The 26,790-nt window shown below is 41.9% G+C and overlaps 2 protein-coding genes across 10 annotated transcripts; both read right to left on the bottom strand.

Annotated features, from left to right (window-relative positions):
* Positions 1–302: 302 nt before the first annotated feature.
* Positions 303–17,558, bottom strand: LOC116849350. Of its 2 annotated transcripts, XM_032826410.1 has the most exons (17): positions 16,158–17,558; positions 14,719–14,903; positions 14,433–14,629; positions 7,194–14,287; positions 6,876–7,087; positions 6,499–6,799; positions 6,231–6,409; positions 5,940–6,132; positions 5,582–5,814; positions 5,115–5,505; positions 4,795–4,906; positions 4,364–4,706; positions 4,184–4,228; positions 3,661–3,777; positions 3,493–3,601; positions 2,439–3,335; positions 303–2,294 (listed from the first exon to the last, which is right to left on the bottom strand). In XM_032826410.1, exons 1-17 carry the CDS (start codon positions 16,300–16,302, stop codon positions 1,273–1,275), a joined length of 11,775 nt encoding a protein of 3,924 aa, XP_032682301.1. In that variant the 5' UTR covers positions 16,303–17,558; the 3' UTR covers positions 303–1,272. The 2 variants fall into 2 exon arrangements, with proteins under 2 accessions (XP_032682301.1, XP_032682300.1); XM_032826409.1 differs by having other exon boundaries at positions 303–3,335.
* Positions 17,559–17,989: 431 nt separating this feature from the next.
* Positions 17,990–25,026, bottom strand: LOC116849351 (GA-binding protein subunit beta-2). Of its 8 annotated transcripts, XR_004379116.1 has the most exons (9): positions 24,377–24,766; positions 24,104–24,259; positions 23,818–24,015; positions 23,409–23,739; positions 23,064–23,330; positions 22,693–22,967; positions 22,301–22,566; positions 18,755–18,994; positions 17,990–18,599 (listed from the first exon to the last, which is right to left on the bottom strand). XR_004379116.1 is itself a non-coding variant. In XM_032826411.1 (8 exons), the coding sequence occupies exons 2-8, from the start codon at positions 24,437–24,439 to the stop codon at positions 22,315–22,317; spliced, it is 1,542 nt and encodes a 513-aa protein (XP_032682302.1). In that variant the 5' UTR covers positions 24,440–24,479; positions 24,878–25,026; the 3' UTR covers positions 20,447–22,314. The 8 variants fall into 8 exon arrangements, 6 of the variants coding, with proteins under 6 accessions (XP_032682302.1, XP_032682305.1, XP_032682303.1 ...); XR_004379115.1 differs by lacking the exons at positions 17,990–18,599; positions 18,755–18,994 and adding an exon at positions 20,447–21,054 and having other exon boundaries at positions 21,128–22,566; positions 24,377–24,765; XM_032826411.1 differs by lacking the exons at positions 17,990–18,599; positions 18,755–18,994 and adding an exon at positions 24,878–25,026 and having other exon boundaries at positions 20,447–22,566; positions 24,377–24,479.
* Positions 25,027–26,790: the final 1,764 nt, after the last annotated feature.

The raw sequence follows: 26,790 nt of genomic DNA, 5'->3' as shown, positions 1-26,790 counted from the left end.
GCACGATAAGTCATTGTAGGATTTCAATTACTCCTTTCTCCACATCTCGCCGATTACTCTAATTAGTTTTGAGAAGTTCCTCTCTGTCCCTCTTCATATAGGATGCACTCAGAGCAGCCTCCTGTTCTCCAATATATATATATATTTATATATTTATATATATATAATATATATATATATATATAACTATATTTTTAATGGTTTCTCATAGAATTATCCAAGTAAAATCTGTAAAATACAATATACTGCCTATCATAAATTCTTAATTTTTCTTTCTTTTATAAATAATTATAGTAATAGTCTTCACACCATTTGTTAATTTATTATACTCAAAGATGCCATCCTTTTTTGGATTAAATTTAAATATTACATTTGTGCCCTTTGCGCACTAATCCACTTCTATAGTATTCTGCATGACTGTGAGTGTGTGTGTTCTGTGTGTGTATATATATAATACATGTAATATATAATCTAAAGGACTTACGGTATTTACATATGTACACGTTAACAATAATGCATCGTCCAAGCCACATGCGATAATTTTTACTCCCTTCTCGTTGCTATTGAAGACTGATTTCTTTTCCTTCCCCGCAACGGGGCATGCGACTACTATAGTAGCCTACTCTTCTCACTTTTAAAAATCGCTCTCGGAAGTAACTCCGCTCGAAATGACTCCGTCTGACGATTTAGCAACGAATAATGGTGAAAAAGTTCTGGTCAGATCTTTTGTCTGGTCGTCTCTCGGACGGCACGACCGCATTGCCGTTGTATTATGTAGCACGCGCGGTCGTGCACGTCATATAAATTGTCAGGTCAAACTGAAAAGCTAATTACAGAAAAAGTTACAACTCTTAGAAAATAGGCTTCGCCCTTCGTCGCACCGAAATTTTTATCTGTCCGCTCGCTCTACACTTGGCCAACCATAGATTTGCTTCCGGCGGCTTTCTTCTCCACAAAGAAGTGCAAAGGCTACAGACAACTGTTTGCTGTTAGAGGTCGAAGAGGAAGACTGCGGCTCTGTCTTTTGTAAGCGCACGCGCGTACACATGTACCCGCGTTATCCCCGCGACGAACGGGCATCGCGCGCGATATATCCACGACGAGTCCTCCGGATAATCGTTCATGCGTTACCTATACGCTGTTTCTCGCGGCGTTACTGGCATGCCTCTTCAGCAAAAGTTGCGATCTTATACCTGGGCATGAAAGAGCGCGGTAAACGCGCGCTTCTAGACCCTAGCTAACGATTCAGGGTTGGCCAAGCTCTCACTCATGCTACGAATCAAGATCGTCCTCCCTCTGGCTACTAAAGTAAGATACCAGCCCGCCGAACTCGCCAGTGCCTTCCTCATCGTATTGTTTGTTGCCGGCGCCAGGATCGCCTGGATGCGCCTGTTGCGGAGGTGGTACTTGGGGCGGCGGTGCCTGAATCGGCGGTTGATTGTCCGCCGGAGAGGAAAAGTGCTCCGAAGGATACGGCGAAGTCTGATAGGCGGCTGCGTCGTCCGCTGTAGACATCGGTGGTGGCGGCGGATACGCGCCGTAATGGTAGTTAGGAGGCGGCGGTGGGTGATAAGGCGAGAAATTACCAGGTGGTCGACTGGGTGGTGGTGAAGGTTGCTGCATGTTGTGATTAACAGGTGATGCGTTGGTGAACGGCGGCATCTGATGCCTGGGTCCCATGGGACTATCCGCAAACCTAGCCATCGACGGACCACCTCGCACGTATGGCGGCGGTGGTGGCGGTGGCGTGGGTCCTCCCTTAGCTAATGGACTGCCGGCTGATGGCGGAATCATCGCCGGTCCGGGTGTCAATGGAGAACTGCGATCCCTGTTGATGGAAATAGGTCCACCGCCCGACGGCGATGGATCCATAGGATGGCGACCGGTGTGATACATCTGCGGTCCGGGTACTCGCATACGCATTGTCGGTGTTCCCGTCCCCACTGCAGCGAAATGCGGCGGCATAGAAGATTGACCCGCTTGCCGGTATGGAGATGGGATCCTGGCGCGCGGTTGCATCTCGTATCCTGTTCGCGGCCCGCCCATCATCTGTCCGCCCGCGTTGGGTGCGCCGAAGTACTTGTGACCCATTGCAGCCGCTGCAACAGTGAACGATTGCGGGCTACTGGATACCGGCTGTGACTGAAGCATCCTCGTGATGACGGAAGACTGTTGACCAGGCGGAAGCGACGGATAAACAGGCTGCGAGTTCGAGGATTGCGTCGAGGGTGGACCTGGAGTCGGCACGGTGTTCGCCGGCGGTGTGGAAGGTGCTGAGCCAGATGTACTGCTGCCTGGCGTGGGAAGAACGTTGGGGATATCGTTCTGCTTCATTTCCGGATTTGAATCGGTCCCCATACCGATCAAACCAGCTTCAGCTGCAGCCTTGGCTGCCGCCTCAGCTGCTCTGGCCGCCTCCAATGCCAATGTCTTCTTACCTTTACCTCGTCCGCGTCGTTTCGGCTTCATCGGCGATCCGTCAGGGTTGAAGAGTTGTCCATCCGGTCCAGTCATGAGAGGAATGTGTGCCCCTTCGGCACTCCTGTCAGTGTCCGGCGTCAGAACTGTAGACAAAGTGGGATTCATGTTGTGCGAGACACCACCACTAGCACCGTCCGGGGTAACACCGCCGCTGACCGCAGGTGCCATACTGGTTATTCCTAGATCCGGAGCACCGTCTCTGCGCATCTGCTCAGCGATTATCTCGGCCTTACTACGTCGGCCGCGTTTCTTCTTTTTCGGTATCTCGCCATCCGTACCTTCGGGCGCGTTAGCATCTCTTTGCCTCTCTGCCGCAAGTATTTCCAGAGCTTTCAAGCGCGCTTTTTCTAATTTTTTGGCTTCTCGTTCCTCTTTCTTCTTCTTCTTCGCTATCTCGATCGCAGCGAGCTCAAGTTGTCGTCGGCCATATTCCTCGTCCTCCATCATCATTTGCTCGAGTTGCTCGTCGTCCAAATCGGCCAATTCTCCAGCACCAAGTCCTGTCAGTGAACCTTCTGGAACGTCTCCAGCGAACGAACTCGCCACCGACATTGTCGTACCAGTCAGTCCGACGTTGTCCGGAAGATTATCATCCATCTTAGAGGCTATATCGCTAATAGGATTGTCCATGACCGCGCCGATTATATCCCCGTCTGGTTCTTCCTTCTGTTTCATCAATTTACGCGCTTTGTTCTTGCTGCCCGGTTTTGGCCCTGGTTTCTTTCTTTGCTTTGGCATGTCGTCTGATATCGACTTACGCTTCGCTGCGGGACTTTTGCTGTTTCGCGGTTTTTTCGCCTTTGGTGACTTGTGTTTAAATTTTAGAGCGTCTTTCTTGGGAATATAAACGTCTCCTGAAACAATCAAGCAATATTATTTTCAAAAATATATTTAAAAATAAGTTAATATTGTAAGATCAGTGACAATGTTTAAAATAAACACAATGGAAGAATCTTAAATAATTATTTTTAACTTCAAGTTTGGTAAAGTGACAGAGACGTGATACGTTACCTGAGTCAGAATCCTTGTCCCCGTCATCGTTTATTTCATCAGCCTCATTCACCACAAACTCATCTTCGCTTTCCCCAGTCTTTCTCATCATTAGCGCCTTCTTGAGTTCCTGCAAAATAATTACGATTTTAATGTTTTGCATCGTTATAAAGTTTAAATTACTCATACCTCCTCGCTATCTGATGCCATCTCCTCTCGATAATTGATTTTTCGCCCTCGAGTCCTTCTGCTTAATATTTCCTCCTCCTCTTGCTTGTTCTCGTCTGGAAGTCCACCGTAAATAATCTGCAAACGATAAAATTTAATAAACGCTGTTATTCTTTTCAAAACATAATTTGCCATAATTAATATAAATGAAATATGAAATAAGAAAAAAAGATTAGCAGAAAACTTTTCACATACAAATCAAATACAGTAGTACAGAGAATAACGATTGATTCGTCATAGAAGAGTTTAAAGTATTTTTGCTGATTATAAAAATTGTTTTTTTTTTTAAACTGACAAAATATAATATTTTGATAAACATTCTATTGTACTGGTAATTACATATGATTTAAAAGTGTGTAATCAAAACGTTTCACGTTAAAATATAATAATATATATGTGGGCTATTAACAACATGTGTATTAATGAAGAAATCAAAGATATTCCAACGGCAAATCACTATGTATTGTAACTGAAATAAGCATACCTTACGTCGTATAGTTGGGACTTTTTTCGGTTTAGGCGCAACGTCCTGAAAAAATTATATTCGATATTAATTTCCACTTTACGCTAAATTAAATTAATAAAAATTTCTAAAATAAACTTCATTAAATTAATAATTTCTAAAATATAAATTGATACACTAAATTAATTAAATTATACTTACTTTTTTTATTTTCTGGATTGGCACTCTCTCTTGCGGTTCTGGAACTTGTGGGACATGTGCAACCTCTGAGGTTGCTTCTTGTAACCCTTTATCCTTCATTTCAACATTATTTTCATCCATTATATTTTCAAAATTCTCCTGTTTATTAACGTTCATCGTCTCGTTTGTCTCAGTAGTATCTACGTCTTGCAAGTTTGGCTCACATTGTTCTTCGACTTTTGGCTCATCTTCTTCGTCGTTCTCACTCTGATTGTCAGATTCTATTATACGTTTTCTCTTTTTCTTCTTTTTCCCTTTTGTTTTCGGTATTGTTCTGATCCTAGACGTCGTCATTGTTCTACTTCTGCAATAATTAAGGACCAGATAACAGTTAAAATATTGTTTTTAATCATCTTGAACGTATCATTTTAAACATTAAGCGCATTTCTTACTTTTTCTTTCTTTGCCTCCACGAATTATCACTGTCTTCGCTGTCCGAATCCCCCCACATCGATCGCGATTTTTTCCGCTTGGGTCGATCACTTTCTTCACTGTCATCGTTAACTAAAATGAAAATTTGTGTGCAATAACTCTCATTTAAAACTCAATTTAAAACAATGTCTCTGAAAATATTTGTTTTAAAAATGTATAATTGAGTTAAAAAAAATTACTTTACCAAAGTTGTATACACACTTACGAGGAATGTCATACATAAAAAAAACGATATTAAGGAGCACAATAAGTAATTTTTCATTTGTTAACTAAAACTTACTAAAATCATCGTCGTAACCTCTGGTCATGCGCGCTCTGGTAGATCTTCTAACGGGACGTAGTTCGCCCTTCCTACCACGTCGTTTCATATTGGCAAAGGTACTTTCGTCAGATGACGTGATATGATCGTCAAAGTCCTCTTCATCATCAGAACTTGAACCTTTGAAATCCTCATCACTCTCAGGATCATCTTCGCTGCTTATATCAAGGCTGTTTAGTTTCCGGTGTTTCTTACGCGCCAATAACTTTTTAGCAACTCTATTTTTTTCTTCCTCTATTTCGTCGATTATATCTTCGTTTTCGATTTTATATTCTTCGTCGCTTTCTTTTTCCGATTTCCTCTCGATATCATCCCTGTCTTCTTCTAATTGTGTCATCTTTAACGCTTCGGCCTAAAAAGGAAAAAACATATATATGATAATACTACTATTCATTTTCATATTACGTGTTTTCATTTAGTCATTTTACCTGAGCCTCTTCTTTTTCTGCGTTAACTATAGTCGCAATGTCCTTGCCTCTTCCTTGATTACCAGCACCTTGGACCGCTTCGACCTCATCCTGAATCGCGGCATTGATCATGTCATCGTATTCGTTAAATTTGTAGGTGCTGGCGCATCGACGTTCACGTAATTGATAAACTGGTTCACTTTCTTCGCTGCTCGATGTATCTGAACAGGAGGCCGATGTAGAAGACGTAGATTCTGAAAACAGTTTAAAAAAACATATTATAATAACGCTAATACGATTATATTAATTTCATTCGACACTACATTTAAGACTACAATTAAGACAAAAATATAACTACTATATAAAATATAACGCTCACCGTTATCCGATTCTTGACTGGATGCTTTCGATCCTTTCGACAAACGCTGTGTCGTGTCACCTTGTCCAAGCACGTTATCCAAGCTTATGCCGACAAATGCTAATCGTTTCTTCCGCAGTGCTTCGTTTTCGTGTCTCTTTGTTAACTGATCGTATGTTTTCAAGGTTTCCCGCAGCTTTGTTACTAGTAAATTCTTGAAAAATAATTTTATACAAATAATTATTTATAAATTTAAAAGAACAAATATTGTGTTATATTTTATACTTATGCTTAAGTAAATAACGAACTTACATGCTGACACGGCGGGCAAAACCAGTCACCTTCAGGTATGAGCATAAGGGCTGGCCTGAGACATGAGCAATGCCAACCTTTATCGCACGAGTCGCACAATAGGATCCATTCAGGATGATCAGCCTTGCTACATTTTTGACAAGCGTATTCATCCTCTGCTTCTTCGACGTCGCTTTGGGCTAATTAGAAATAAAACGTGCAATAGAATTATATAAATTATATAATTGTATAAAGATTTAATCGAATTTCTTTTTAACGGAGAACTTACCCTTTTGAGCGGTTCTCGCACGTCTCAACGGTTCTGACTCTTGATCCTTTTCAAGATCGCTCTCCGGAGAAAACTCGTGATCACTTTTAAACAGCAAAGATCCCTCACTCTCCATGTCTTCTTCTTCTTCCTCATCCTCATTTTCATTTTCCTCATCACTGCTAGATCCAGATGAACTCTGCCATGGATTCGCTTCGTTGAATTTTGTCAGCATCTTTTTCTTTTTCCTCTTTCGTCGCTTCTTCTTGGACTTTTTCTCTTTTTCAATTTCTTTTATGATAACTTCGTCTTCGCTTTCCGTCTATACGATAAATGATCGATTATTTATATGATTATAAAAGATGTGTTTTTTCTAGTACGTTTACACGAAAATTTACCTTCTGCTTCCTTCTCTTCTTCTTGTCAGATTCCTTTTTTTCTTCCAACTCGCGCATGGATTCCTCCTCGATCCTACGTCTGTCTGCTTGCTCCTTGATTTTCAACTGCGCTATTCTTCTTGATTGTCTGACAGGCGTTTCATTCTGCATCATTGATGCTTCAGTTTCCAATGCAATGTCTCTACCTATTTCTAAGCCCAGAACCATTTTTCCTGTAAAAAATAAAACTCTGGTAAGTTTTAACCAACATACTGTTTCTCAACGAACGGTACCTAACGTTATGCTTCTCATAGGCGATTATTACATCTGTATACTCACGTTTCTTCCTCCTCTTTTGCGTCGTTGGTGCCATGTTCAAAGCGTCATTTGGAGTCCCATCGGGATGAATACCAACAGATACTTGATCGCCCTGAAATCCTGTGATTTTTGGCCGACTGGGTCGCCCGGCACTCCGAAAACCGCGCCTTCGTCTGCCTCTGGGACGACCCCTGGCCTTTCTGTCGATCACCGTTGCATGTATTATATTCGGATCGTCGTTGTTATCTTTATTGACGTGTTGCGGTGCTTTCTCAGAAACCTCGCATTTCGCAGCTTCATCTTCGGAGCTTATAGCTATCACTCGACTTTCCTCGATGGACTTCCGTAGTTCCTTGTCGGGCATGCGTTTTCCGCGTAACTTCATCCTTTTGCCGCCCATCATCTCCTCCTCCTCTTGTTTCGTAACGCCATCTTCGGAATTCGACTCATGAGCGCTATTACGTCGCTTTCGTGAGATCTTTGGGATCTCCGTAGTGTTGTCCAACTTCCATCCTTCGTAAACCAGTTCAGACACCGGTTTCACACGAATGCTTATCTTGGAAGTGGTTTCTTCTTCGGCGATATTCTTCAGAGCGTCGTCATCGGTACACGCTAAAGGATCGACTTCCTCTGACGGTGCATTAAAGACACTCTCATTGTCCGCACCCATCGAATCGTCGGAAATCTCGTGTATCGTTTTCAATTCAATACTCTGGATCTCCGAGGATTCTTTCTCCTCCGACGTTTCCAAGCTTCCGATCTTCTTCGAATTATCTGTTGGTGCGACAGCCGCGGAATCGTTTACTGTGCTGAAATCGTTTTGAAACAACTGCACTGTGGAGATCGCCGGTGGTTTTTCATCTTCAACTTTTGCCTCTAATCTCGCAATCTCGTTGAACGTGTTTAAAGTTTTAGGCGCTTGCACATCGGTATTTACTAAGTTTTCCAACGTCTTCTCTTCGGTCTCCAAATATGGAGGTTTGGACTTGATCGGAGGAACACCTTCTATGTCGGACGCGTCGTTCAGCCGCTTGCTAGCTTCTTTCTTCAAGTCGGATTTGATAGTACCAGTTTCCGAAACGGTTTCTTGAGTAAGAAGCGTGATCGATTCGTCATTCGCACCAGAAGCCGAATTTTTATTAAAATTTTCAGCAATCTTATTTACATTTATATTAAAAGGCTCATTTTGATTGTTGCAACTGTCCACATTGTTGATGCTTTCCATTTTCGAGGATATCGAGTTCGGATAATACGGGGTATCCGACGATACACTCCCTTCCAAATTTGCGTCCTCGTTTTTCCACGAGTGCGATTTATCAGCAATTAACGCTTTATCCACTTTCACAGACATAACGATGTTCGATTCGGCGTGAATCGGAGAGCTTACAGCCTCCATAGATGGTTTGGTTAAACATTCCCCGATTAATTTCACGTCGCATTTATTGTCATTACCACGATACTCTTCGAGATCTTCCTTCAATCTCTTGCAAGGTTGCGTAATAGGCAGTTCCTCGATATCGCGTTCATTAGCATCTTTCAACTTCGTAATGTTCTCGACGTCCAAACCAACGTTCGGTATCTCGTCTAGATCTTTCGCACGCTGCTCTTTCACGTGTAATACGTTGGTAACTTGGCTGTCTACGTCGTTGAATTCCGTGCTTTCACGAGCGAACGAAGACTTCTCAAATTTATTCGCGTCATCTTCATTAATATCATGAACGTTCTCTGATGTTAAACGATTCATCTTTTCCACAGTTTCCATTTGAACTGTTTTCACACTGTCAATTAAATTATTTGGACGCTCCTTGCTTTTCTCACTATGGCTAATAGTCATCTCGGTATCCTTGCTCGTAACAGGCTCAGTGGTTTCATCAATTACAGCTGAAGCTTCCACAAACTTTATCGAATCGGACTCCTCCAGTAGTTTAGGATGATCGGTAACAGATTCATCGCAAATATCTAGTTTTCTCTGAGGCCCATCTTTGTCTAAAGGCGTTGTCGATTCGTTAGTAAGACATTCGACGTTATTACGAGCAGATTTATCTTGCGCTTCGTCTGTGCATTCTTGTGCGCAAATTTTAACGTCTTGTTCTGCGGTTGTAGTGTCTAAATTCAATGCTTCGTTGACTTCAGCAAGTTTCTCTGTCTGCTGTTCAACAGACGGTTGTTCCAGAGGCACGTCAGGTGTCAGATTCGTGCTGTTGACTTTGTCCTCCTTGTTTGTCGACTTTTCATGAGCATCTTCGATCTTCTCTTCTTGTCTTGTCAAAGAGGCAACGTCGTCTGTAGAGTCACTCGCTTGCTCTACAACGTCTGGCTCAAAAACATTATCGCTACCGTCGTCATTGGAATCGCTGCTGTCGTAATTTGCAACTAACGACTGTTTCTTATCACTCGTTACCTTCATCTGTAATTCATGAGAAGTTGCGTTTGTTGTATCCACCTCTGATTCCGACACAGTTGCAGTTGGTGCATCTATTTCCGATTCTTCTTTATTTTCTGCTGTCTCCTCACTTTCATCAATTTCACAGACGTCCTTCGCAACTGCCGTATCCTGTTTATCGTCATTGCAAATTGTCCTCCTGTCATCCTCGGTGATCTTCTTGAGGTCGTTGACGCTTTCACTTCCAATGTCAATTTCGGACTTCCCCTTTGTCGAAACCTCAGCTTCTGCGATCGGACAGGATTCCCATTTAACGTTTGTCGAGACCGGATCTTCTTCCTTTTCTGATTCGCGCGTTATATCTTCCTGTTGTTGTTCCGCATTCGTTAGAATTTCTTCAGTCTCTTTAGATGATTCATTAGATTCAGACATACGATCGTCTATAATCATCTCTTCGTTTGAATCGTGATCGATGCAAGAGCTGGGATTTTCAAAAACATCGATAGCGCATTCGCTCGTGGATTGCACCAGGTTGGACAAATTCGTTTCTTTCGTGATTTCTACGGTATGAGGTTTTGATAGTTCGAAGATGTTCGCTTCAGGTATCAACGTTGGCAGGATATTGAACGTGGAAGACTTATTGGCGACATCCAATGTGTCCTCGACCTTTTCGTCGGCTATCCGTGTAGGTTCACTCTCTTGAGACGAAGAATCCTGTACGCAGGCGTCGTCCGAACTGCTTATGGTAGGAACTAAATCAAGCTTATCGTTTTCCGGTGCCGGCTCTGAACTACTCACTAGAGAACTTTCAGGCACATGCGCCTCGGATTCCATACTAAACGTTGTATCGTTAACTTGTACATCGTTCAGTGCCTTCTCCTTGGCTTCTTCGGAGTCGCCTGATCCATCGTCTTGCATCCCCATGTCTGACAATGCGTCAGTTCTCTCACTGCTCCTGTCGTAGTTGACGCACATCGAGTCAGCATCGGAACCGGTCAGACCCTTCATTTTCTCGTTGTCCGTATCGGTGGAGTGATCTTCTTGACCGTCGATCTCGGAGAAATTGTCGTTCCTATCACTCTGCTTATCACAGCTCTCCCCGGCCGAATCCAGATCGTTCTTTTGAAGCGTCTGATATTTCTCGGTTCTATCGTCCATCGGTCTACTCGTTTCTTGATAATTCGCGCATCTCGTCGAATTGGTGGAATCCAACAATTCGTTCGAGTTGTTTCCGTCCTCGAACTCTCGAAGATCGGCCAGTTCGGTTTGCGAATTTTGAGTGAGGGACGATAAAGACGAATGTGCCGTAGTTACGGACTCTGTTTTCTCTTGATCCTTGAATATACCGATAGTAGATGATTGATAATCGTCCTCATTCTTAGAATAATCGGCTGCTACCTTGTCGCTCTTTTCCCCCTCTTCCGACAGCTGCGACGTAACATCATCCGACCTCTCAATCGAGCTCTCTTGACTTTCCATGTCTGCGGATTTTCCAGAATCAGTAAATTGGTCGCATTGCGATGGCTCGACGATTCCGCTTTCCACTGATTGATCCGCACTGCGCTCGCTAGCCGAAATAATTTTAACCGGTTCTTCTGCAGTCGTATTTACTTCATTTGTACCATCGCTTCCAGATATCTCTGATATAGAGCTCGTAGTCAATTTTGAGTTGTCACCCTCTTCCACTTCTTTACTGCTGCAAACAGACTCTTGCACACTCAATTTTATACTCGCTGTCGTTTGAGCTTGCGTTTCGCTAGATGAATTAGCGACGTTATCTTCGAGCACATCACTCGGGTCTTTCGAGCTCCCGAGCGCCGTAGATGTCTGTTGATCCCATGGGTGGTTATTCGGTTCTTCAGTTTTCCCCACATTCTTGCTGCTATTTCCACTTGGGACATCGTCAGGTTCCGCAGTGAACGGATTTGTTTTTAAAGAATTATTATTCGTTCGCGTCAAGTCGAAGTCTTCTGTTTTATTGTACAGATACGATGTGTCATCCACCGATTTTGAGGACGATACACACTCATACTGTACAGTATCGGCTTTAGAGTACGCAGATGTAGTCACACTTTGCTCCGACTGCGGTCCTAACTCATCGGACTTGGAGGTATACGAGATACAATTGGGACCAAAAAAAAATCTCGGTGGGGACGCGGCTGCTGGTTTGCATTCATTATCCATTACTTCGGAAGTGTTCAATCCGTGCGAAGCTACGTTAAACGGATCGAAAGTATTTTGCACATTGGCCGAATGTACTATAGCTTCGGAATTTGTACACGACTCGAATCTCTGCGAGGTGTCCGCCTGACATGACGATACAGAGGAATCGCACTGCGTAGGTTCTTGAACCTTTAAATCCGTCTCCTGTTCTATTGTACTCGTGTTCTCTGAACTTACGTCAGCCATTTGCGACTTAGCACTATCCTCGATCGTTTCGCTCTTCGTAATCGCGGAGTTCCCATCTACCTCCGCGTCTCGATGTGGATCAGCAGAATCTTTGGACGTTTCCGCATCTATGGTAAAAAGCCTCTGCTCCGCGTCGTCGCGTTCGTCACGATCGTTCGTACTTTCTTTCAGTGATATGTCTCCTTCGTTTGATATGATACTACTGTCACATTCCGCTTTCTCTTCCGGTTTACCCACGTCCCACCTGGACGACCTTTTGACGGGGCCAGTTGTACTCTTCGGTATTATCTGAACGCCTAATGTCGGCTTGAACTTTGGCTTCTCTTGCATAGAATCTACAATTTGACAATTATCGTTTACGCTTACATTAGACTGCGGATAGTTTCTATTTAATTTTACAGGGGTTTTATTCGACATTATCGAGTCCGCGGATACTTCATCCTCGGTTAAAACCTTATTCTGCGACAGCGTCGCACTGGCCGAGTCAGGTTCATTTTTTGATTCGTTGCTTTCTTTATTGTCAGTGGACGCGTCGTCGCTGGGGTTGCCTGTGTCGCATTCAGCGCCGGAACCCTCGCCGTGAAAAAAACTCGTCGGTTCTTCGATAGCCTCACCAACAATGGGATTCACCGCGTCGCAGTCGCTGCCAGATCCCTCACCCTGAACCATCATCATCGGTTCCTCGATGGCTTCGCCTACCTCCTCTCTCCAGCTGTTGCTCATCATCGATCTCTTGTCCATGGAGCTTCTGATCGGATTTACATCGGCCCTTATCCTCTTCAAGATGTCTTGTTGCGCGTCGTCACCTTCCAATGGACGCTTCAGCGACGCAGTATTCATTCTCAGAGCCGTGATTTTGCTGGGATCGGGAAGTAACGTGTAGCTCGGCAATCTATGCTCATCCTTAGGTAATCTAACTGCATTGTGATACGGTGTCGAAGGCATCTCGTATGTGGAGAATGGAGGCCTCTTACTCAGATCGGCTAACATCGCCTGTTTCCGCATCACGCTCCGCGCGTCGTACGGCAAATTGGAGACCTCTGGTGGTTTGCTCGACTTTTTCGTGCTCAGATCCATCTCTCTGTGCTGGAAATCTGGTGTTCTGTATCCAGGGGAGGGCAGATCCACCATTTTGGCCAATTTTCGACTAGAAAGATCGATTCCGGAGAAGTCCATCGGTCGATTTTGTTCGTTTGCGTTCTCCCAGCCTCGCGGCGACGTAGATAGATCTATGCCTCTATGCCCTCGGAGCATCGCCGATTTCTCAGACTGATTCCTCGCGCAGAAGTCTTGTGGCAACCTGTCGTCTTCACTTCCGTTCACGACATTCCCCAGCATACCGCCGGACGATCTTGCCAGAGATTCCGCAATTTTTTCCAATGATTTCGGTCCACTCGGTTTCTCGAGCTTTTCAGACTGTATTCTCGAGAGATTCGCGGCCAGTTGATCTATCGGTTTGATCGACAATTTGCTGTGCCCCACGGGAATAGAATCAGCGGTCGAAAATGGTAGACTATTTTTGCCAGGTAGTTTTTCATGCGTCTTCACGACGGGATCCGCCGGGATCTCGTCAGCGGCGCTGAGTTTCTTCATCGTGTTTAATACTGCAGCAATAGGCATAGTTGGACTTGCTAACTTTTCTTCTGGCGCCTGTTTCAATTCGGCGATATTGACCAGTTTCAACGGAGATGTGATAACAGGTGTTTCTATTGACTTCAACGGTGCCGATTCTTCGAGTTCGCTTTTAGTGACACTCGTTATCGTGAGCACAGTTGGCTTATGCGTCACTGCGGACTTGGTCTCTGGCGCTAAAGAAACGGCAGATGCTTCATCGGTAGCCTCTCTGTGGTTCGTATCTTCCACGGTTGTTGTATCCACCTTTAGATTCGTCGTTTTCAAATTGTCTGTACACCTTGATTCTGTGCTCGGAGTTTGTACCATTTCTTGAGAATCGTCTTCCTCCGTGATTTGCTTGGAATTTTCATCATTCGTCACATCCTCGTCCGCGTCAATATCCTCTTCATCATTTTCAGCTTCGTTGCCTATGTCGTTCTGATCCTGATCTTGATTCTGCTCGTGTTCTTGTTCGTCTTCGAATTCATCGCTCCTACCGTTTGGTAGTTGCTTTTCATTTATCTCGTTCACATGGGCGTTATTCTCTTGCACAACTTCGTCCTCCAGACTTGGAGACGTCGTCACTTGACCGGTGTCTATTATAGGTTTCTCAGAAATTTCCAAGCTGTTGCTATCCTCGTTGATCGGTATAGCTTCGGCTTCGCCGTTCGACAAGGTGTTTATAAGATTAACAACACCTTCTCGATCCCTATTTAGAAGGTCATGGCGTATAAACTACCATTGCAAGATAAAATTTAGTCCAAGAATATAATTAAATATTACCAAAATAATATTATAATACAACTGTACTCGTAATCTATGCATTTGTCATGCAATATGTAAATACAACTTACTTAGCTACTAGCTCCCAATTTTCTTCATCTAAATCTTCCCTATAGACTCTTATGTTGCACTCTTCATCCAGCTGACACCAATATGCCAATCCACTTTTGTCCCTTCCTAACGGTTCCACACGCAATTCGTCGGCTGCCAATTTGTTTACTTCGTTCTTAAACTTTTGATTTAAATCAAATTGTGTTTCCAATAGTACCTAAAATAGAGAAAAAAGCACTTGCACATCAGGGAGGATTATCTTTTGCAAATTGTGAATGAAAGTAGCTAAAATCATATGGCTCATACTTTAAGTAGACGCAGTTTAACAGCAATACGGGCTTTTTTGTAGCCAAAGCGTTCAAGTTCCCAACCATCCTGATTTGAGTAGGTGTGGCAAAACTTAACCAGTGCTCGTTCCCACTTTTCTGATGAGACAGTTTTACGTGTTTTACGCAATAACTTGACGTGCAGGTCTATTAGTTCTTGTGATACTAGAAGGAACATACCATATATCCATAAGAGTCATAAACAAGTACAGACGAGGAATATTATTTGTATCTCATGTTGATAAAATTTCAATGTAAGAAACAACTTATTGCAAAGTTTTCAGATAAGACATAACATATCTTTAATTCTTGGATGCATAATCCAGTGTAACAATAAGTCTTTTTCTTATTGCTAAACTAGTGTGCACTTATAAAACATAGTTTAGACAGATACAATTGAAATTTAGTGAAAAAAAAGAAGAAAGCTAGTGCATGCTAGTGCAGTCAGTTCAGCAATAAAAAAGAAACCTGATACTAACATAGAAACTACTATATAAAGAACTAATTTAGATAAATATTAATAAAATATTTAAAGTAATTTTTTTAAGGTTAGCGTAAAAGTCGAATAACATAATTAACAAATATATATTTTACACCATAGAATTAAAGACATTCATTAACGCAAAGGCGAGTTCTCGTACTCGAGACACGAGGAACGTTGCGAGGATCAGTGACGTTTCCGTGAAATCGAAGCGGGCCGGCGCTTGTAACTCGTAATCACGTGTAACCGACAAGTTGACAACAAGAAAGGTGGCAGCACGCGGCAGAATAACAACAAACGCCAAGTCTATCTCGCGCCTATCTGTCAATAAGACCGTCTTGCAAGGAGAATGCCGTATCGTTAGGCCGCTCGTTACCGTTCTCAGGTCGGCGCGCAACGGGTGAGGGCAAAAGGTGAGGAGGGACGCGGCGAGCAGAACCGCCACAGCTAGCGATCTCGCGCCCAAGCTCGCGCCCAAGCTCGCGTCCGCACACCAAAACAAAAAGCGACCCGTCACAGATCCACGACGTTCGTTGTTTTCGCTCGCCAAGAATTCGGAACAAAAGCGACGTTTGCGTCGGAACGAACGACCACGAGCGTACAGACGCGTAGAGACGAACGAGGCTCGCAGTCGAAGCGGAATCGTACGAAGGAAACTAATAGTACGCGCTAGACGACTGTGGCCTCCTCTTCGGCGGGGGCGGGTCGCGGTCGTCGTTGCCCCTCACTCGCTCGCTCACTCGCTCTCACCGTGCTCTATCTGTCCACCCCTCTCTTTCTCTCTCTCTCTCCCGTCGTCTATTGTACGCATATATGTATACACAGCCGTATAGTCTCTCTCTCTCTCTTTCTCTCTCTTTGTCCCTCCCTACGGTGCGCGCGAGAGCAGCACGTACACACGAGTGCAGGGAAGAGACCGGAACGGAATAGAGACCTACCTTCGAGTGTGTTCTCGAGCATCTCTTGGAGCCGCGTAATGTCCGGGTAAACGATGCCGCAGGACTTGCCGAAGCAGCCGAGAAACGAACAGATCACCGCAAAATTTGGGTCACTCGCGCAAGAGGCTTCGTTATCGGACGCCATTTTTCCGACCGCTTCTCGCCGTTGGGCCTCGTCGCTACCGCTACCGCCACCGCGACGGCCACCGCCAGTGCCACAGCCACCGCCACCGACACCGCCAACGCCACCACCGTCGCCGCCGCTGCCGCGACGAGCGCCAGGCAGGCGAGAAATACTAACTCGCTAGGTGGGCCGACAACGACTCGCCGCGCATCCCATTTCTCCCACACACAGGCAGCTATCCGCCGCAAGTGCGAATCACAAATAGCGGCGGAAGCGACAAAACGTAATGTGACAAATCGCGCGCGTTTAGTCGGCCCGGCGTCGTTAGCAGGTAGTTGGTCGCCGGGCGTCTCGACGCCGACGCTTCTCCCTTTCTCGCCACTTTCGTCTTCCTTCACCTTCTCGCTGTTGTCCGTTCGCTCACTCGCTCGCTCGCTCGAACGGTGCCTTCGCGCGCCTCCTCTACCTGCCGCTCGCGTCGGCGACGAGAGGGGACACGAACACACACTCGGGGAGACAGAGAGAGAGAGAAAGAGAGACGAAGATACCACTCTCGTCCGCCCTCTCGAGAGCGGACGAGTGAAAAAAAGCGCCACCGCCGCCGCTCCTCTGTCTCTCTCTTCTTCTCTCGAGCTCTTTATGTCGATCTCTCTCTGTCTTACGTTTTTCGCTCTTTTTCTCTCCTATCTATTTCTCTTTTTCCACCGCTTCGCAAATTTTACACAAGTCACTAACACAAACACATTGCACGCTAGAGCCCTATACCCGCCTTCTCTGTTCTCCTCCTCTCTGCCCTCCCACCAGCCCTTTCCGTCGATCTCACTGTTTCTCTCTCTCGCACGTACATTCAATGTCTCACTTCGTCGATGCCGAGAGCGCGCGCGGGCGCTCCCGCGCACGCACGTACGCACGTCGCGACGACACGACGCGACGACGACGACGACGACGACGACAACGACGACGACGACGACGACGACAACGACGACGACGACGACGATGATGATGATGACGACGACGACGACGACGTTAGTCAAGGATTCGGCACGACGTAATACACGATTCGACACGGATATCACACAACGCGAACAAACACGGATGTTCCGCGTAACTTGCTGCAGGTCGCGACGCTCACGTCCTACACGGACGTGCGTGTGACGCCGCACACGATCGTCGAGTCACCGGGTACACACGAGCAGCGTAGAAACGACCATCACGACGACGACCAAACGCAGCCCCCTTCTTCGTCGCGCAACACAGCGCACTGGACATCGCCTTCGGGATTGGAAACATACGGGCGGTTCTCAACTTAGACGACGGACGCGCGGCGCGTTCAGGATCGTGTTTCACAGGCGACTTTCGTGAGAGCTGAGCGTTCGTCAAATAAATAAAATTTTAGTATAAATTATCAAATTTGTTAGACCATTCATAGATTATTAATTTACTATTATAATAAAGTGTGATTATCTAGATCTGATAAGAATTAGGAAATGACAACCATTGAGGTTTTTAATTTATAATTGACTTTATAAATTATTGTATTAAAGTCTCTATTTCGGTATAACTACTTTAATACTTGTTAAATTATTACAAAGAGAAGGCAATTATGCAATTAATGGTTACAGCTCGCTGTTATTATTAAGTTTAATGAAATAATCACAATTATTACTGTGTATCTTCATTAAAATATCTTTATTATCGTACAATTGAGATACTTGCTCTTAATTTTCTCCAAATTCGTATCAAAATAAACGTCCTGTTTCTGCCGTTTCCCGTTTCTTTACTACAAATCTTCCTTTACTACAAAGTTCTAAATTATTTTATAGTTATTGTTTATCACGTAGAGAAAATAACTTAAAAGGATTTATTAAGATAAGATTTGGATAAATATGTAGCAGTAAAAGTGGAAAGGTCCTTTATTAACTCGAGACTGCATTGACCATACCTGCGTTCTTTAAGCCGCGTCCACAAGAACATTTTCTTTTTTCTCTCTCTCTCTCGCTCGCTCGCTATCATCCTATCTTTCTCTCTGTGTCCCCTCTATCTTTCTCTCTATCTCTACGTTTGGTCAGTTATCTTTCTAATCACGCATAAGACCGAGTCATTCGATTCGCAACGTTACAGCCTTCGTTTTCAGCGTCTCGGCACTGGTTCTCATGCTGTGTAGCCGTTAAAAATGAAGGCCGCTTAGAAAGAGCGCGAAAATCTACGACGAGATGTCAGTCGCGTGTCTCGAGGCCCCCTGAGCGACGACGCTCTCGCTCGATGACGTATCTGCGCAGTTCGCGGAGAGCATGAGCACTCGCGTCGCAGGGCGGCACCTGAGGAAAATACGAAAGGATATAAACGATAGAAAGTTAAATTCCACACGCGTCAGCGTAGGACGATATGAAAAAACCCAATCTGTAGGAAGTGGAATTTCACGCGTACCGAATCATCGATATGTGCGATCCTCGATAACAAAAGTAACACTTACGGGCTACTGGAGTCTGCCGAATAAGCGTCATTAGATAATACGGTGATAATCACAGGGCAACCAAGGTCCAATTCGCGGACGGCCCTGCCCGGCGAAAGAGAAAAGGACGTAAGGCTCGAAGCCTCTTGTGAGCGCATGTTTCTTTCGAATTTAGCTCTTGAGTTGATCGGAGAATTCTATCCGGCGAGTTCTTCGCCTTAGATAGAAAGCGATGGCTCCTTCAATCGATTTTTAACTCTGCTGAAAAAGAAAAAACCATATGCAGAAACGATGACAGATATTTTCAAAGTGATGCACCAGTACACAGTAATAATCAGTACAAAAATAAACATTGTTCAGAGAAAATGCTAACTGTTTCGAAGCGTGCAGCAACGCTGACGATGAGTCGAGCTGCGGGATCGATCGGCGGCACAACGAGAGAACGTACATCCGATTGCCCCGGCGGGGGAACAAGATCGAACGCGTATGAAAACGATTGTTCGCGCGCAATTCTTTCGAGGCGCGAGGAAAAATTTTTTTTCCTTTCCCTCTTTTTTCCGAGGACACGTCGACGCTTTTGCAGAAAGGGGCTGCGTAATAGGTGTGTCAATGGGTTAAGTTATTTATCGATCGTGCGCACAGCTGCCCACCCTCGAGAGAAAGCGAGAGAGACAGAGAGAGTTGTCCGAGGACGCCCATGGGCGCGACGATTCGATCGATCGCGACGAGAAGTCCGTCGCCGAGATGCGAGACAACGAAGACGGCGACGTAGGCAAGTGTAGCAGTAACATCGCCGGCATTACGAGGCCGCTATAATCCCGGGAAGTTGAATTTTCAATGTTACAGTCGCAAAAAGAGCGTGCGAACAATATACGTGATCTTCTTCTCGACACAGATAAACGTCGGAGATTGTTTTTGCGCAGTTACAAAGTCTTGTAATCGGAATTTCATGAAATTATATATTGCCTTACGCATACGTGCTTTCTGCACTTCCGGCGCTTACAAAGGAAAAACTGACGTATTTTTCGCGTCTCGAAAGAGAGACAGAGGGTGACGGGAGAGGGAAAAAGTGCAGTTGAGTGTAGAAGGTACAGGCTACGCGACAAATCTACCGGCCGCGATCGATCGCGCCGGCGGAGGCTGCGAAAATGTCACGTATCTAGATAGATGTAGGCAACAATAGGCAACTCTCCGTTGGGCCATCGACACGTGCCGTGGGATGACCTCTCGATCGATAGGATTGCACGATAGTCCGTAGGTTAACGGGCAAAAATAGCGTGTGTGAGCTCGAGGCCTATCCAGGCAAGAACGAGAGAGAGATCGCTAATTAATAAACAAAAAATTCTACGAAATCGCCGCAAACACAGAAAGGCCAATTGAAGCTTAAACATCCAAATATGTCTATTGCATATGCTTACAGTTAAATCTAATTAGCTCTCTTATCTCTAGTCCGCCAATTTGTCAAGTTTTCAAAATACGAGACACTAAGCACATATTGTCGAAGATACAGAAACCGATTGCGCGGAGATTTTTCGCAAGGATGCAAGAACAAGGACGCTGTCCTTGTGTTCTTTACATGATATATTATTTACATTAATTCTTGCAGTCTTTGTGTAGGATTGTTGAACGTAACTTGATTTGTTAAGCACGATATACGTAATATCGATACAAAACACTTTGACGCACAGCCTTTACTCCTGAGATTTTTGTAACTCGTAATCAACAATCTTTATTTATGTATGTATAAAGTTATATTTACAATGTACATTTCTAGAGAAAAAGTCTTAGCCTATATTATCTAATATAACTCGTTGCATTCCACAACTTTGTGCCGTTTTAAATAACTCGTCGTTTCTTTTTTGTACCTGAAGTCATCAACTACTCTTCTCTTCACATCTGTTGTATCTACGTAAAATCATTTCGCATTTCTGATTGATAGCGCATCGAAAAGTATTCCTCCCTTTTTAAATATTTGTTTCAACGATCTATTAAATTAAAAAATTATGAATAACTTATCTTTTTCGCATTTTTGCAGCCGATGATTATCGCGTTGAAATCGTAGTTGCGAAGCAGCTGCTGAGGAAGTCATTTGGAATGCAACCATTTTGTGTTAAAACTTTTGAAGTATACGAAGTAATGCGTAGCCGCGTACTAAATAGCGCGCGAATTTATTTTACGCGCGCTATTCATTTCGTACATCATCAGAAGTTCTGCTAGATCGTTACGTTGTAAGTTTTCCTTACGAGCATATAGAACGAAGTGTTTATCGTGAATACCTGATGTATGTATGCAACAGTATGTAATGGTGATGTTGATTATAACTGCAAAAGTTTATATGTATATGTAAATATATACATGGACTTTTCATATTAAATTCAACAATTTCAGACGTACTTTATATGCTTTATCTCTCGGTATCTGGTAACCAATCATAACAGTTATCGTATAGAAGCATAATTTGCGATATAAAAGTAGAATATGTATAAAATAGACCGTAAATAGTTTATAAATATTAACGGCACTAGTCTCCGCTGTACTTCGCACATCTCCTATCCTTATTTAATGATCATCATAGAATATAGAAATGACTGACATGTTAGATAAATGTCATGAAGTAACTGGCACAATCAACATTCTCATCTACATAGAATAATTGAAGTAAAATAATTATCTGTTATCATTTGTTTCTTCTTTTTTTCTTGCAGCCTTAATTACTTTGGTCATTGCCGCTTAATATTTTATATCAAATTTTAATATAAAAATTTAATTTTTACGTTTACACTTACAAAGAGAGGAGTAGCGAGACACGTTTTGTTATAAATATATTCGATATACACGCACACACACACATACACACATGTGTATATAATATATATATATATATATATATGTGTGTGTGTGTGTGTATGTATATATATATATATATATATGTATGTATGTATGTATATATTACAGGTTGAAAATGTTATATAGTAAATAATTCTACAAAAATGTACAAAATTTGATGCAATTAAAAGTTGAATCAACTTTGAATACCGCACGTGTGAACTGATAAGAACTGATAGTATAGGTATTAATTTGAGTTTAAAATTAATTATTAATTTTTACATTATGACTACAAAATAATTGTATTTATACGTATTTGCGTCGAAATAATTCATCAAATTATATGTTCATCGTTTCTACAGCTTTTTATCTCCTCGATTTTATTAAATGATTTAATTCATATATCCTTTATATTTACACGTATTAGAAGAAATAGTTTAAATTTCCTAAAGTGAGAATCAAGTTTGAACGTCAATAAACGCCTCACAAGTAAATATTTTTTTACAGGAAACTTTCGGTTTCTTACAGCTATTTGTTGTAAAGATGTATAATTAATCATGAATATGGAAGATTGTTGCAAAGCCCGTAATATTTATAGAGATAACTAAGTTAAATAAATTGAGATAGAAAATCTCAATCAGAATTTTCTTTGAGAAACCGATAATAGAATGAAACATTTTCTAATTCAATGTAATAAATCTGAAAGTTATAAGTTGCGCAAAACTTAATATAAAATCTTACTTGTACAAAATCACTTAGATGTTTTTTTGCGACGTGAGGTTCTTGATCTGCTGTCTATATATTTCCACTTCTTTCTCCTTTTTCTTGTACTGCTTAAAATATTCAGCTGCTTGTCTTTGCGTTTCTATTAATTGTCTAGTCAATTCCGCTATATCCGTTACTGTCTTAGGATTTTCTAGATTGTCCTCTTCAGTAACTTCTTCTATTTCATCATTCAATTTAAAAATTATTGGTTCTGCAATCTTTGTAGAAGTCACAGTTTTATTCTGAAACACAGAAAATTGTTTTTATCAAATGATATTTGAGTAGTTGGTGCATATTCTTTTTTTATTCTTCGTAAAATTATTCGTATTGTTCATATATTATTAATTTTGTGTGCAAAATAATTTTACCTCGCTTGATGAAAAGGAATTGTTGGATTCATTGACAGCAGATAGTGTCGTGGTATTAGGAATCGTTGTAATGAGTACTTTTCCAGCTTTGCTATCTATAGAAGATCTTTTCAAGATATTTGGAGCTCGTGATGTAACAGTAGGTAGATTTGGACTTACAATTTGGTTCGCTTTAATTGCTATGACTTTTCTCGCCGTTCCTTTCCGTGGAGAAACTTGAATTCGTCTTATATTAAACGAACCTCTAGTTGAATTTAAAGCGAGTTTTCCAGCTTCTACAATTACAAATTATTATCCTGAGAAATACTGTACACCCATATTAATATTCCTTCTTATTTATAGCATTTAACAAATAGGAAAAAAAGCCAAACCTGTTAAAACCACCGTTCTTCCACTTTCCATTGCATTTTCTACAATAGATGATTCATGATCAACAGGTATCATTGTAATTCCATGCGTTTCTAATAACCTAAATTGCTTGTTAACATTTCCTATCGATGTGATGTCTTTATGTTTTTTACTGTTAACAGTATCGTTCGCATCAATCATCTCAATATTATTTATTTCTTTTTCTTGTTCGCTGCCACTAGGTACACGAATTTGTTGAAAGATTACTTTTGACTTTGTCTCACCTTGAACTGCAATTTTACACATGGAAGAAAGTATAAATAAAAATAGAAAATTTTACTTTTATAGAAAAATGTTACTGTACTTACCTTGGGTAAGCTTCTGTTTAGATGAAGATAGTTGCTGTAACGATTCCAATTTATCCTTTATCTCATCAGCCTCTAATTGCATTAAATTGTGTGTAGCTGCTTCTAATTCTGCAGAATTGGCCTCGCTTTGCTGGTGACTTTTAATACCTATTATCTCCCTTTCTTGTTGTAATATATCCACTAGATCTAATCTATCATGTTCTAACGCAAGACTGACAGGAGTCTTGCCAAATTTACTAATCGCTCCTGGATCAGCCCCATGTTCTAGTAAAATATGTATTATCCTTACATGTTCACGTTCTACTGCCCAATGCAAAGGAGTCATTTTCAACTGAAAGAATCATTCATGTTGATTGTATGGAGTAACCTCTAATTCAACAAATCTCTAATCTATGTTTTGATATTGTACCATGTCTCTGCTATCAACTTCTGCTCCATGATATAGTAATAGCTGTACCATCTGATAATGGCCCTCATATACTGCCATATGTAATGGGGTTCTATCGACTTTTGTCTTGGCATCTCTTGACATGCCAGCTCTGAGCAAGATCTCAGCAATATCCTTATGATTGTATTGTGCAGCTAAGTGGAGTGCACTTGTACCAAGCTGAAATAGAGATGTTATATATTGTAAATGTTACAAATATATCATTATAAATTCTGCATATAATTATTGTTCAAATGTTATAACATACCCAATCAGTACTAAATGGTGCACCCCTACTCATAAGCTCACGGACAGTCTCAATGTCTCCAGTTTTTGCATTAATTAAAAGCTGCTTGCCAAGCTCTACTACCGATATGCTATCTTGAGATCTTGGACGAGGAGTAACGCAAGAGAATATCTCCACCTAATGACAATTGCAAAATCACCAATATTTACAATACAAAGTTACTGTCATGAGTTTAACTAGTATATCATGCAATAAGCCAATTTATATGCAGCTCGCAGCAAGGAGAACACTCACTGGTATGAAAGTGTCTGCATCTAAATCCTCAATATCATGGGTAGATATGCTTTCAGTTTGCATTTTTGTGTCTTGTGCTCAGTTCTCTTCGTGTAGATGAGTTCTAAAATGAGATTATCCATAACAGTGACAGTAGCAGTAAATTTTTCTTGAATATGTGGTTGAAAGCAACTGCACACGACTTGTTTTGAGACGTTAGTATCTGTCGTTCGACCTTGGATCACCAAAATTGTAAATGGGTTATAAAAATAATAAAGTGCTTTTATCAACGATTAAAACCTACAAAGCTCGACTCACGCCCGCGGTACGCGTGTCTTATCCGTTTCTCAAAATCAAATTGCATCGCCACAGGATGTTTTTATTTCGCTGTCTTGGGTAGCGAGGAACTTCCTGTTCCTGTTGATCGAACGGAAGTCCCATGCCATAGACCCTGTGTTTCGTGCTCAAAAAAACTAGTCATATCGTGTGCAGTCCACGGGCCAAACAAACAATTGTACTTACAACCAGTGCATTATTTTCGTTTTCTTGATGATTTTTGCGGCGATCGCCCGACGGGCGTACAACTGGAATACTTCCCTCGCCGTAGCCTTCGCGATTTACGGCCACGGTAAAGTTTCGTGAAAATGGCGGCGCCTTGGCGCCATTCCTAGCACAATCCGGCTAAAGCTAATATTTCATGTACCGTCCGACGAACATATTCTGCGTGTCCATTGGCTATCGTATAGGGAAAAATCGATTGAGGATATATCTAATGTAAAAGATATATTATTGCATTGTTTATTTTATGCACGTGACTGAGTCAATTGTTCTCTGAATGTACTCTGATGTTCTCTGATGTACAGAATTTATTTTTCTGTTAAAATTCTTCTAAAAATAAATTTTGTTATTTGGAACACGTAAGAAGTTAAAATTCCCTATTAGAATATCCCTATTAAATCCCTCATAGAACCATACAAGAGAATGCAACAATAACATTTATTTTATATTTTATGAAGAAAAATACAATTAATATGAAAAATATATATATTTAAAAGATATATAAAAAATATGGGTATTATTAAAATTATGAAATTTGATTTATTTAAGATGTATGGAAGGACAGGTATCCAGTTAGTCTTTAAATATACCAGTTTATTTTCTGCGCATGCGCGTCGAGAATAATCTCCATAAGAGCCTTTGTGTAATGCCAGGCTACAGGTAATAAGAATAAGTATTAACCAATAGGAACAGGGAATAGAAATAATTGACCAATCCGAATTCCTATTCCCTGTTCCTATTGCCTGTTGCCTGGCATTCTGCAAAGGCCTTAAGATACCTGAATTTGATAAAAATAAAATGTTGTTTGTCCTCTGGTTGGTTGTCTTTAAATTATTTTTTAAAAGATAAAATGTATATTTAAAGGTATCATTTTTTCAATATTTTGATTAAATTTAAATTTAAAAGCTTCAATTAAAAACTTTAAGAAGAATCCCCTTATAGAAATATCATACTAAGAATCATTAATAATTACTTATTTTCAGTATTAAAAATACTGGATAATAAGTAATTATCAATGATTCTTAGTATGTTATTTCTATAAGGGTCTTCGTTTCTCTTTAATTACATTTGTGGACAAATACTCTTAAAGAGAAATTCTAGAGTTAAATCAATTAGATAATGAAATACATGTACAGTAACTAGATTGTTCACGATCGCGAGGAGAGGGTAAACGAGAATAAATCACATCGGAATAAAATATTCGGTGACAGCAGTGATCGCTTCTCGATCTTCTATTCTTCCACTTTTCTATCTCTCTCTTTTTCGTCCTTCTTTCTTTCTTATTCTCTCTACTTTCGTCCGACTGGCAATGTCCGACTTATCCTCACCTCGTCCCGCAGCTGACCCAGAATCGTGGAGATAACGGAGCAGCAAGGTGTAACAACAATGAATCTCTATGCGACACGAATGCGAGGTAGGATGCGGGGTAGGAGTAGGAGGGAGTAGAAGGAGGGAGGGACGATGCAACCCAGAAGAATGTCGCATGTAGATGAGCAGGTAGGTAAGGTATACATATGTACACATATATATATATATATATATATATATATATATATATGTGGCGGGCCAGATAGATATCGATTGTCCGCCACGGCTCGTTATACTAATTGATATTATCGTGACCAATCGTAGCATTATATGTTAATAGAATTATTTCGGGGACATTAGATTATTCGTATATTTGACCCCTAACAACGGAGGAGCACCTCCTGTGAAATAACAGAGATAGCGATTACCTCCTCTTTCCCGGGAAAGTACACGAAATAACAAATTAAATGTTTGTCTGACAATATGTCTGACAATAAATAATTCAATTTTTGCACTGGCGATTATTTTTTTTGCAACATAAATTTAATCAAAAACTATACAGTCGGGGC

Source organism: Odontomachus brunneus, unplaced genomic scaffold, assembly GCF_010583005.1.
Source record: "Odontomachus brunneus isolate Ranch 3 - 2012 unplaced genomic scaffold, Obru_v1 Obru_scaffold_113, whole genome shotgun sequence".
NCBI lineage: Eukaryota > Metazoa > Arthropoda > Insecta > Hymenoptera > Formicidae > Odontomachus > Odontomachus brunneus.
Note: the sequence above shows the minus strand (reverse complement) of the source record. Positions and strands in the feature narration are given on the sequence as shown.

Excerpts from the sequence above, each read along its gene's own strand:
- LOC116849350 (XM_032826409.1), bottom strand. The coding sequence starts at position 16,302 with ATGGCGTCCGATAACGAAGCCTCTTGCGCGAGTGACCCAAATTTTGCG. Across the intron at positions 14,630-14,718 it reads TTAAACTGCGTCTACTTAAA|GTACTATTGGAAACACAATT; the intron begins GTATGAGCCATA and ends TCTCTATTTTAG. Across the intron at positions 4,907-5,114 it reads AGGTTACGACGATGATTTTA|TTAACGATGACAGTGAAGAA; the intron begins GTAAGTTTTAGT and ends TTTTCATTTTAG.
- LOC116849351 (XM_032826411.1), bottom strand. The coding sequence starts at position 24,439 with ATGCAAACTGAAAGCATATCTACCCATGATATTGAGGATTTAGATGCA. Across the intron at positions 23,740-23,817 it reads AAGTTGATAGCAGAGACATG|TTGAAAATGACTCCTTTGCA; the intron begins GTACAATATCAA and ends TGATTCTTTCAG. Across the intron at positions 22,968-23,063 it reads AAGAACGGTGGTTTTAACAG|AAGCTGGAAAACTCGCTTTA; the intron begins GTTTGGCTTTTT and ends TTGTAATTGTAG.